General features: G+C 36.4%; 1 protein-coding gene across 1 annotated transcript; it reads right to left on the reverse strand.

The window, feature by feature from the left end:
* Positions 1 to 1,745: 1,745 nt before the first annotated feature.
* Positions 1,746 to 12,868, reverse strand: MC5R (melanocortin 5 receptor). Its single transcript, XM_007422818.3, has 2 exons — positions 6,557 to 12,868; positions 1,746 to 5,812 (listed from the first exon to the last, which is right to left on the reverse strand). The coding sequence occupies exon 2, from the start codon at positions 5,711 to 5,713 to the stop codon at positions 4,736 to 4,738; it is 978 nt and encodes a 325-aa protein (XP_007422880.1). The 5' UTR covers positions 5,714 to 5,812; positions 6,557 to 12,868; the 3' UTR covers positions 1,746 to 4,735.
* Between the last annotated feature and the right edge of the window lie 279 nt (positions 12,869 to 13,147).

Below are 13,147 nucleotides of genomic sequence, written 5' to 3' on the forward strand. Positions count from 1 at the left end.
TGGAATTGTTGAAGCCAAAGCAAGATCTGGACCACCAAGGAAAATACCTGCTAGAATTGGTCAAAACCTGGTTAGATCTGCTAAACTGAACCAGCAGTTCTTTTCCAATACCCTGCTGAAAAATTTAGCTGACATTAGGGTAACTGCCAACAGGCCTTCAGGACAACTATAATCTACACAGGAGAGTTACAAAAAGAAACCTTTTCATCACAGAGGTCATAATTTAAGTCATCAAAAGAGCACTCTGATGTGTTTTGGAACAAAGTGCTTTGGATTGATGAAACAAAAATTGAACTCTTTGATCACGACTATGCAAGATACATTTGGAGACCAAAAAATGTACCATGCAAAGAACAGAACACTTTCAAACACTGGTGGGGCTCTATTATGCTTGGGTGTTACGTGTCAGCCAGTAGCACAAAAAGTATTATATATAGATATAAAGAAGCACGGATTCAACTAAATATCAACATATCCTCAAAGCTAATCTTCCTCAGTGAACAAACTGAAGCTGAAAAGAGACTAAACGGTTCAGCAAGACACAGTCTGAAACATATTTCCAAAATAGCCATGACATACATACAGGAAAGAAAAATAAAGGTTTTGAAATGGCCTCTGCAGCTCCTGGATACAAATAATACTAAAAATCTGTGACATCTTAAACATACAGTGCATCCAAGAGACCTAGAAATATTACTTAACTAGATTTCTGCGAGTCCAATAGGAAAAGTTGAAAAGCTGGCTATAGGCAACATTGGAAGCCTTTATTTCTGCCAGTGGGGGTGTTAGAAAGTACAACAGGTGGTCCTTGCTTAACGACCGCTTGTTCAGTGACCATTTGAACTTGCGGCGGTGCCAAACAAGTAGTACTTACAACCAGTCCTCAAAGTGCCAGCTGTCACAGCACCCCCATAGTCACATGATCACAATCTGGGCACTTGGCAACTGGCTCATACTTACAAGGGTTGCAGCGTCCCACGGTCACATGATTGCCATTTACAACCTTCCCTGCCAGCTTCCACAAGGAAAGTCAATGGGAAGCTGGCAGGAGGTCACAAATGGCGACCATGTGATGCTTAACAACCCACAGCAATTTGCTTAATGATGGCAACCAGGCCATTGCTAGGTGGCACGGTCACATGACATTATGCTTTACAACTGCATCACTTAGCAACAGCAATTCTGGTCCCAATTGCCATCATTAACTGAGGATTACCCATAACTAAAAAGTGTCCCAACTTTTGCTCTCCATATTCACATTTTTTTTATTGTGAAATTGTAAACTAGTGTACATAAATAGTATGTCTGCATTCAAATCTACAACAAAATTTTGCATTTAACATTTAACTAGGTAGACAATGTGTTCTATTCATTTAGGGATTCACTGAAACATACAGTTTGACCAGAAGTATCTAAATTTGCATGCAACGGTATGTTTAAATACTATTGTTATTGTTAACTAATCTTTGGTCAATTTATATTTTCCTGGTTTCTAGTTTGTTATCTGGTTTTTGTTAGATTATTTCTTTGCATTCAGGAATGAAACCCAAAATCGATGGATCCATTTAGCACATGCATTTAAATTGAACCAAAGAACTTTGAAATTTTACTCTACACAGACATTTTACTAAAATACTGTATGTTTTGAAATTTTATGAACTCTTTTACCAGTGACTTTAAAAGGTGCCATCATTATCAGGCAAAATAATGTGAATCATAATTAATTCCATTCCAACAACTTTAATTGTTAGCTCAAATGCTTGCATGTTTATTTCAAGTAAAATTCCAGAGCAAATTAAGCAACATACTTTCAACAAGTTTACACAGCTTCAAATTTCCTATACTACAATTCCAATTTACAACATACTCTATATCACATGGAAATAGAATATCCTTTGAATATGCATGGTTTCCTTTTGTAACAACCCGAACATCGCCTTCTGCTTGAGACAATATTATTACAAATTGTTCAATCTTCATCCTACAACAAAATTTACTACAACACAAAAGATCTATTTGTATAGCAGTATATAACTACCTTATTCAGGGTAGGGCTTGAGTCAATGCAGTCGTTTCAATAAGAGTTATATTTCAGCAAAATAAGATTATTCAAAATCCTTCGCTAAGAGAGTAATTTTGATATGGTAATCTATTTAAAAGCAAAGTTGTTTATTTGTTTGTTTGTTTATTTGAGTACAATTACACTGCAAACCTTTTTGGCAACATTTCAGTCATATGGTTTTCAACCAGAAGTTCCATAGGAAAGAAATTTGGATAAAACATCTTCCAATAAGTAAAGGACTACAGGAGATCTGCAAAACCTTTGTGTAGATTTTAAATCTACCTATATTTTGGGATCTATAAACTGCATTAAAACTAAGGAATATTTCAAACAAAAATTATGAAAGAAGTAATTATTTGTTACTTTAAAATCTATAATCAGAAAAATATCTTGAAAAAGTAGCACATTTCCTAGAAGACTTGGTATATTTTCAGCGGGAAGTAGAATCATAGACTTGGGTGGCCCTCTACTGAATACTGTCCCTTGCTCAGAACAGGAATCAGAATTAAGGCATACCAATATATGATTGTCTAGCTCCTGTCTGAACATATCCAGTGAAGGTGAGCCCACCACTCTATGCATTGTCATACCATCCCATACTTAATTAGTTTGTTAATTAGAGTGTCATGGAATACTTCATCACACATTTTGGTGAAATCAATATAAGTCTCATCTACAGATTCCCACAGTCTACTAAGGAAATTATTAGATAAGACTTATTTGCCATGTTAACATCTGGTAATTACTATGTTATTTTTAAGGCTGTTCCTGGAAACATATTTCTTTGTTTCTGGAAGCACTTGTTCATTATAAGTATGAATTCTACAAGTTTGTTGGTCCACATTTTTTCTAAAATTACCTCCAAGGCTAATTATGGACTTGCTGTATATTTTTTAGAAGAAAAAGTGATCTATTATTTCTTAACATCAACCTTGGAACAACTGCAAATATAGCAACATCCTAGTCACTATAGCTGATTGTGAAATGTATGCTTGTAGATAGAAAAAACTGCATTCTACAATAGTCTTCCTTGAGCAATTAAGAATCTAGGATATTCATCCAGCCAACATTAAACCCCATATAATTTGTTACAGATATTACCATGTATTTAAACTTTATTACTGAAATCAATGGAACAATTAAAGTTCTTCACAATAATCATACCCTAATTATTCTAAGCATGACATTTAAAAAAATATATATAGTTTTTTATGGGAAACAATGCAAATCATGCTTGGATCATAGCATCATTCAGACTTTGCCATCATTTCCAATAAAAGTTATAGTTTTTGCAACTAGAGACTTGAAACATATGTTAATGCATGACCCTTATATATTCTACTCACCTTTCTGATTGTGACACACTTTACAACCATTTCTGTTTCTAGTATATGTATAAAGTTGCACAAAGTTCAACACTTTCCACATGCAAAATGTATTTTTTTTTCAAGGAAAAATCCATCCATCCTTGTAAATGTTGGCTCAGCAAACAACATTCAGATTAGAAATGCACACTTAAATATCTGTCTGATGGTAAACTGTAGTCACTGTGCCAACATTTGCTTAAACTGCTACCCCTACGTGACAAATAAAAGGTGTATCTTATTCTAGCACAATTATAGATTGTTGCTTTTAAAAATAGTAATAATGATAGGGATTTACCACTAATAAACAGCCGTACCTAAGTAGTCTGCTGCTCCCTGCTAAAGCAGTGAAGAAGCTTTAAGATGCCTCAATGGGCTGTTGCTGGATTCTCTCCTATGCTGTTTATTCCAGACATATGACATACAGGAGAAACAGCAATATAGCAGTAATGGTTGTAAATGTATAGGATCAAGCCACAGACCACTGTCGGCCTGCAGCATTCATTCCCATTCAACCCCCAGTGGTCAGATTAAGGCACATCTATCCTAGATCTATAGAGGGCAAGTTATTCTTAGCTATTTTTCATAGATAAGAAAAAAGGACACAAGAACAGATATCAATAAATATCAAAGAATTCATACCACACATGGTATGAGTGGCTTTATAAATTTTTAAATAAATAAATATGAAATTATTTTACTTACATTTAGTAATCCATTGTGCTTTTCTTACACTTTGGCTTCTCTTTTCTCATAAAGAACTGAGTTCACATATAGATAACGTGTGACTTTTCTCATGGAGGCCGAGTCACACAGATCCTGATACTTACAAATTATTTACAAATTACATTCATGCATAGAGTTTAGCAAAGATATTTTTTAGGGAACAATATGATTCTTAAGTATTGTTGTTTAAAAGATTCATCTGGATTTCAGGAAGTACAAAGACAATTTACCATGTTTGTCCACCATTATAAAACCAAACAAAACAATTGTTTGTATTTCTGTAAATAATTAACATGTATCGTATTCATGCTTGCTCAAGGAAGAGAAAATCATCCAAAAATGGTAATACAAATAGAAAAATACTTGTTTTCCTCACAAACTATCAGCAAGGATCACAAGTTAAAAGTGTAGCAGCTCATAAGGAACAAGAAGAGAAAAGCAGTAATTTAGTTTGTAAACTAACAGACAATCTTATGCATGTTTACTCACAAATAAGCACCACTGAATTAGCTTTCAGGTAACTGTATTTAGGCTAGGTGTTATTTCTTAAAAGTTCTCACAGTCTATGATCCAGTTCTGTTTTCTAACATTTGCTGGGTAGTCCACAGGCCATGCTTATGCTATAGCAGCAGATGATCTCCTTAAAAGTCTTCCACATTTCCTGGCTCCGAAAGGCATAGATCAAGGGATCAATAACTGAATTGCACATTATGAGAATGAGGTACATGTTGAAATGAGACATGAAGCAAACACAGTAGAGGTTCTGAGGGCAGGAGATCATCAGGATGAGATGGAGGAAAAAGGGAGCCCAGCATACAATGAAGATGCCCAGTAGTATTGTCAAAGTGATAGCCCCTTTCATGCTAGTCCTTTGATGGACAGAATTATATCCTGGCAAAGCTGCTATCCTCTTAACATGAGTACGAGCCAAAAGAAACATGTGTATGTAAAGAGACACCATGAGAAACAACATGGTGAAGAACATTGTGATGAGACACATGATTACATACTTTGATTCATAATAAAGGATGAAGATGATTCCACAGCCAGTGCAGAAAGTCCATATGCATGCAATGATGAGCCCTGATCTTCTCACAGTCATGATATTATGATAACGGAGGGCATAGAAGATGGTGATGTACCTGTCAACAGCTATTGCTAGCAGACTGCACATGGAAGCCACCACAGATATGCAGATCATTGAATCAAAAACATTATCTATGTGACGTACAAACACATCTTCAATAATAAGATGCCTATTGTTTAATAAATATATAGTTATAGTCTCCCAGGCATTTGACACACTGACCAGCATGTCAGCAACCGCTAAACTGCATACAAAGAAATACATAGGAGAGTGCAAGTTCTTGTTCTTAACTATGGCACAGATGACAAGGATGTTTTCAAGAAGGCTAACAATACCAAGCATGAGAAACACTTCAGCTGCTATAACCACTTGGTCACATGTTGATGGATTTGTCCTGGCTGTTGGGATGGTGAAGTTGCTCCCAAGAGTAGTGAAGTTAGGGTCTAGAATGTTGGGTTGGTCAGATAAATTCATCTCTGCTGCCAATTATGCTCTTTTAAGATGGTCTTTTCAGTCTGGGAGGCTTGTCAGAACATAATCTTGGAAAGGCAATTACCAGAAATGTGGAAGTTCCTGCAAAAAGAATGACCAGAAGTAGTCTGATACCAGGAAAAGAAATGGAATCTAAAGACATTGTCTCTGAGCTCATCTAAAGCCAGGGAGAGGGAAAAATACAGAATACAAGAATCCAAAGGGAGTGGTGGTGATCCACCTGTCTCCCACTTGTCTCTTCCCCAAAGTGCTTCCTTCCTGCCCCTCCATCCAGCTACTTTCACCTGATGGATGATTTTTTATGGATTCAAGGGAATATTAATATGCTAACATTTCTAGATTAGCAAATAATACTGCATAATTGATCACCATTAAATCTCTAGGTCAGTGTTTATCTGCTCCACTGTTCTAAATTATATAAAAGTATGCATTTCTTCAATTGCCTTCTACACCATAAAGCAACAGGGTTTAAGTATTTTCCTTGATCTTTCCATCTATTAAACAATGATACATACAGCTGCCTGTCAGCTTCCTTGCAGCAAATCTCACACTTCTAATAATATATTGATATTCAACGGTGTATTATATAGCTTTTTTGTTCTTTAGCCCAATACATCAGTTTGATCTGAATTTTAGCCTGACAATGGGTGCTTGAATTCAGATTTCTTTGACACGGCAGGATCATTATATAAAAAAAACGTAAGCTGTTCAGACCATTCATGCTGACAATATATTTAGATTCTTAGTCTAAGCAATAATATTGAGAGAATCCCAGTATTCCACAAAGACTTAATTTGCAAATAAAGAAGATCTTTAGCTATTTACCAAGTCCTGTTATTTGTTCTGATCCTATTTCTCTTCAGACCTTGTATATGTTCGTCTGGGTGTCAGAAGTTTCTCTTGCTCTATCCATACACCATCAAAGCTTCTTAGGTTATTTGCGGGCGTAGGTGCCATGCCAGGAGAAATGCACAATTCACGTCCAAAAAGACAGGGCTGCTTGTGTTATAAATTAGTTACTAAGGACCTGCCTTTTTATAGTCTCAAGAGTTAAAATGATTTCAATGCTCCAGCTTTCAGCTCCTCCTATACCCCTCCTTTCACCTAACTTCTCACCGACTTCCCAAAGATGCAAAGACTTGAATGTTTAGTGCCACCTCATGGCTAATACTGGAGATGCACCTCCTCCTCCTCCTCCTCCTCCTCCCCACATGGCTGCTTTTTTATTAGAAACCATCCCTATAATGTTATTTATTCCCTTTTCTCCTATCCCAAACTGTAAACATTTAAAAAAATTATCTGGGCTTTCTGTTTTTAAAACAACCTATTTCATATATTTACTCTGCAAGATTTAATTTGAATCAGAGTTCCCATGCCCTTAGCCCCTGCATCTGTTTTCAGTATCGGGGCTCTTTCCTAATATCAGCCTCTGAGCATGTACAAAATTCCTTCTGCTCATCCTCTGTGTATACTTATGTGTAATCTGAGTTTTGCTGCTTTGTTTATTGGCTTTAATAAGGGAAAACCTAGAATTTGGCATTTATTAATGACTAATCTAGGGTGCTCCTACAAAAATTCAGCCTGAGCTGTAAAAGAAATGGAGATGGATGGGAATTGTAGTCTTCCTTTTGCTGCATACTCTCTGAATACATTGTCTATGACAAAGGTTACAGACATACATTAAAATAAGCATGAAATATATTTATAAAAAAGGTCAGTAAATCAATTCACAGCAAACCTCCAAAAAGCCTATCTCTGAGTTTAAAAGGCATCACAAAAAGCTAAAAGAAAATCTATTTTAGAACTACATTGATCCATATTGTTTGGATGTTAAGCCTTACATGGTGTACAAACTATCTGTCTAATGTTGCAGTCCAGTTTTAATTCACAAACTCAGCTCAGTCTTTCAGCATATGAAATAATCACATGTGGGAAAAACTACTTACTTACTTACTTAGGTACCATGTCTTGTATTCTTTCTTCTGTTCTAAATTATACAATTATACTCAGTTCCAAGTGGTTCAGAGTGGCATACAGCAAACAACAAAAACATTAAAATAGAATTATAATAATTATTTTATTTTATTTATTTATTTATTAGATTTATCTCTGCCCATCTCCCCCTAATAGGGGACTCTGGGCTGCTATTAAAATGCTAGCTCCTAATAGCACCAGCCAATCTATCCTCATTGTTTCCAAATGTTTTCCTGAAGAGTCATATCTCCAAGGCTCTTCAGACACTCAAAAAGGAGGAAACCAGCTGTTCCATAGAAGAGGGATCCATCACTGATAGTTCAGTTCTTTTATTGTTTACACCATATAGACAGAATCTTGCCAGATTAAATCTGTACTACTCTAACCTAGTGGATATACCCTGGGAGATTCTAGGGAGTGGCTATCCTAAATCTCTCCCTCTTCCCACACTCCTGCTCCAGACTGTGCTGTCTTTTGTCTTGCCCTCCTACCTGGAATGTGCTCCCTCCTTCCTGAGAACCTGCTGAACTTGGCTGGACTGTTTCCCTGTTGTTCGTGGGCTGGGCCTGACGACAACCTTTACTTCAAACTAAAGGTAGGAGACAGAACTATAATGGTCTAAAATAGCCAGGTTGAGCAATGGCTTATTGAGAAAGTGGTGCACCACCACCTCTTTCAAAGCAGGATGTAAATGTCTCTCCCTCAAGGATGAACTCAGCTTCCTATAACCTCCCTGGCAGCTTTCACTCTCCAGGTACGGGATGGATCCTAATCTAACATGGCCAAACTTATACCACAGAAGATCCCATCCACTTCCTCAGGAAACGCTTGATGCTAATATTGCTAGTAAAACCTTTTTTTTTAAAACACTGACCAACTTATATATTGGGTAATAGTTTTACTTTTGGGGAAAATTTTAATAGTTTTGTTCCCATTCGTGTTGTTTGGATTTAGTAAATGCATATACAGCATCAGTTTGGTGTAGTGGTTTAAGGTCCCAAGCTAGGAACCAGGAGACTGTGAATTCTAGTTCTACCTTAGGCACAAAATCAATTGGATGACCTTGGGCCAGTCACTCTCTCCCTCAGCCCTAGGAAGAAGGCAATAGCAAACCACTTCTGAAAATGTTGCCAGGAACAGAACATGTCTTTAGTTGGTCAGTGACCAGCAAATTTAAGAGCACAATGACAGAGTAAAAGATATTGATAAAATAATACACTAAAAGACCAAGAAAACTGCAGGGATTTGTCCAGGCAGTCACTAAGAGTCAAGACTGACTTGAAAGCACCTAAATAAATAAATAAGCAAGCAAGCTTATATCGAAGTGTAGCACAAGGCCCTTTTTCTCCCCAAAAAACCTGTTAGATAGGTTGGGTTGAGAAACAATAATTACTGTTTCTAGGAGTAGACTGGAACCTGACTCTTCCCTTTCCTACCCAAACAGCTTAATCACTACACCACACTAGATCTTCAATTATTTCATTTATAATCTTCAGTTCTTACATTTCTCACATCCTTTTAACACTTTCCCTAGGAAAAGGTCTTCTTTCCCAAAACAGCATATTTGTTTTCTTTTTCTCTGTCAATCTCGTCCCCATCCTCACCCCATGGTAGAGTGACCCTCTCCTATGAAATAGAACTTCATCTTCCTGATCTGGATGTAATACTACACAGAATGCCTTATTTATCTACTCCCAAGGTTGATCTCATTAAAAGTGCCTGGAAGAAAAAAGCAATTAATCCAGCTGTGTTTCTAATCCTTCTTGACTGCAGCCAAATTAAAAACTATCCTTGAGTACCATTTTCTTAGTTATTCAGACATAGTGCTACTCCATTACAGTATACCAAGGCGTCTTGAAAGCATAAATGTCTTTTACAGGGCAGCATTTTCAGTTCAAATTCACCAAGCAGAACAACATAATGTCCTTCCTGTCATTTTCTTCTGGTTCTTCCATATACCATGGAGGTATTTTTTGTTTTGATTTGTTTTGTGTTTCTCCATCATTTCTAATCCTATTTCTACATGCACACGCACGCACGCACACACACATCCCCTAAAAGCAATACCACTTCCACTTGGACAAAATCTTTCAACAGGATAGTCACTGTACCAATGTATTCTTTTAAGGACTGGTCATAGTACTTAATCCCTACTTTTTTATTGTTTGTTTAGATTTAATTTCTAATGTTCCCCTTTCATCATTTTTCCTGTATACTTTGTATATTCCATTATAATTCTGTGTATTAACAAAAAGCTTATCAGCCTCTTCTTGTTCCAGAGAAACTATAATATTTTATTTTGTATGGACTCATAAATAACACAATAAAAGTTAACACAAACAGCAGATCCAGTAATGGTATTTTAGCCATCTTGACATCCATTTCTTGCCCACCCCTCAAGATGTAATAAGATATATCTTAACGTAGGAGAAAAAATGACAGGAAGACAGGAAGTCTGCCTATATGTGTACATTAAAGATACTGTATCTCAACTTATTTTATTTTTTATGTTCTTCTGGGAAAGATTCAGAAATTGTTAAATGCATTTAAGTTCCATTGTATAATGAGCAGATAATAACTATCATGTCTAGAATGTGAAACAATAACACTGTTATGACAGTAGGCTTCCTTGCAGGAACTAGAGATAACCACAGTTGTATCAAGTAGTGTCTAAAACAAGAAAAGAACTAAAAATGGAAGGGGACCCTGAATTGTTGGTTCTTCTGTAAGCACCATTCTAAAATATGCGTGACAAGCACTGTGTATGTCATTAGACAGCTGGAATTCTTGTCCAATGTGCAAGAACTAACAAAGCTCCTAATCTCTAACAGCTTGATTTTCCAAGTACCCTACAGCTCTTATGATGAACGTTCTGCATGTACTTGTTGCATAGACGTTTAAGGAGATCATCTCAATGTAGGCAGATACATGAACTCGGGAAGCTATTTTAGAATCTCTTTAAAATGTAACTATGAACAAATACTTAAACTATATCCAGTTCTGAGATACTTGGAAAGGTCAAAAGAATATATCTGATGCCTGTAATCCAGGGTTTCTCAACCTCAGCAACTTTAAGCTGGCTGGGAAATTCTGGGACTTGGAGTCCATACAGCTTAAAGTTGCTGAGGTTGAAAAACACAGCATTAATCCATCTTCCAGAGTCTTTTGCACTGTGTAATTACATAATACAAATGGTATGGAAGTATCAAACGCTTAACCTGAATAAATTTTGTTTCCACCAATACCTCTTGGCATTTTTTTCTTATTATACAGCTTGTACAGCATGTGCTAGGGAGCCCATAAATGTGATATTGTACATTATAGCCATGGTTAAAGTAGGGCTGGGCTACATAAAAAGCAGGGAAGAAAATATTTCATTTGTAATTTAAGTAAGACATTATAATAGTCTATCACATGCATTTCTTCCTTTTTTGCCTCTTTAATGTCATGGGGTATAAACTTTAAATAAGCAGCCATCTTTTTAATCAACTTATATCAGTATTGAAAAGTACAGGTAGTTCCCCAGTTGAAGAACAAGTTCCATTCCCAAGGTCTATCCTTAAGTCGAATTTGTATGTAAGCTGGAACAGTATTGTTATATAATAGTGTGTAAGTAGTATTGTGTAATGAACTCGAACCATTGTGTATTTAATTTGAATCATTGTGTATTTAACTTGAATTTTGCTACAATAGGCTCCATTCTTAACTATGCGTTGTCTGTAACCCAGGCGTTCTTAATCTGGGGACTACCTGTACTGTACAAATCATACTTTAGCAATCAGTGCTTAGTACTAGATGTATCATCTCTTTTTACTCATAATGTGCTGCCCAAGGAAGAACTTACCCTTTGGAAGCACAAATCCCCAAGCACATTAGCAGGCTTTGCTTTTCAGAAAGTGAGCTCAACCTGCCAGGAATATTTTAACTGGCCCAGGGACTGTGATCAACAGGCTGCCCATAGCATTGCTTTTGTATCATTAGCACAGAGGAATGATGGCTTTGAGATCCAAACACTCTTCTCCCTTCAACATCAATGCCCCATTCCTAATGTGACAAGTTTGTTTTGAAACTTGGGCAAATTCTACAGCTTTGAATTCCCATCGTCATCATCATTACCAACAGCAAGATCACCATCACTAGCCCTGCTCACATATGAAGTATGAAGATTGACTATTTCCCTTTTGTCAGCATGACCATCAACAAGAAAGGAATTAACAGGGATTGCGTTCTTTAGTAGAGAAAAACAGGCCACTGAATCATGCTGGCCAAGGCCCAAATCAACCTCAAAGAAAAAAAAGGAAGTGTACCATTGATACTGATAAGTAAAAATACAAGACCTTTGAAAATAAAACAATTAAACCTGAATGTATTGCTTTATATCAGTCATTATCTTGCCTTGGACCTCTTCTGTAATCCTTTTTAAGGCACTGGATATTTCTTATAGAATTGATTCTACAAATGATACAAGATTGTGAGAGAGCCAGTCTTGGTTGATCGTGTAACAGGGTTGAGTAACAATGTTTGGCTTTGGAGTCACATTGTGACTAACTACTTTGCTCTAGGAGGCCTATCTACTGATGTTGGGATGTCACTGGAATAGCCTTCTGAAGTTTCTGAAATACAGAAAAATCCCCTAGTGGTCACAGCAGCACTGCCACAGAAAAAGCCCAGCTGGAAGGTTCCTTCATGAGATGTTCTTATGAAAGAGTCTAGCGAAGGATGGGGACCCAGGGAGGCTGCAGACTGCTGAAGACAACATTATACAATGAAAGCTACTGTATAATGCCACACTCATTAATGTAGCAACACTACACTCAACATTTCTCTAAAACACTCCTGAGAATTTCTTGAGACAACTGGAAAGTGAACAAAATATATTGAGAATGTATTTCATTATCCATTTTATTGTATGTTTCCCTAGTTTTCAGCTACAGTGATTAGACTGCATAATTCATGTGAACCAAACAACAAAAAAGATCCTCAAAGAAGCACAACATTTAATCTATTCCATAGTTAAAATGGTTCACTTTTTCCTAGCCTTAGTTCTGCATATATAACTATTTAGTCTTCACAAAATGATTGTTTCACTCTCCTAAACCACCGATGGATTTTTATGAGCAGAAAGCCTTTTGATAATTGAAGCATAGTCTATCATCATACCGAGATAATCAATCCCAAGCTATTTAGAGTTTCATAAATCAAATGGTATCTTAAATTGTATCTGCAAAACATGTGGCAATAAATGCAGGTCTATCAATGTGGGTTAATGTGCTCCTAGTCTCTGAACCAGTTAGCGACCTTGCTGCTGCATTTTGCTTTTGTTGAGAGAGAGAGAGAGAGAGAGAGAGAGATTTTACATAAGTTAAATATGAACATAAAATATATAAAGAAAAATTAAGAAAAAGAAAAAAGTGCAGATAGAAAAGAAAAAAAGGAAAACAT

The sequence above is a fragment of the Python bivittatus genome, unplaced genomic scaffold (genome assembly GCF_059951505.1).
Source record: "Python bivittatus isolate LINGU-HERP-01145 unplaced genomic scaffold, Pbiv_v1 ctg000840_np1212, whole genome shotgun sequence".
In the NCBI taxonomy this organism is placed as follows: domain Eukaryota; kingdom Metazoa; phylum Chordata; class Lepidosauria; order Squamata; family Pythonidae; genus Python; species Python bivittatus.

Coding starts and splice junctions, on each gene's coding strand:
- MC5R (XM_007422818.3), bottom strand. CDS start 5,713: ATGAATTTATCTGACCAACCCAACATTCTAGACCCTAACTTCACTACT.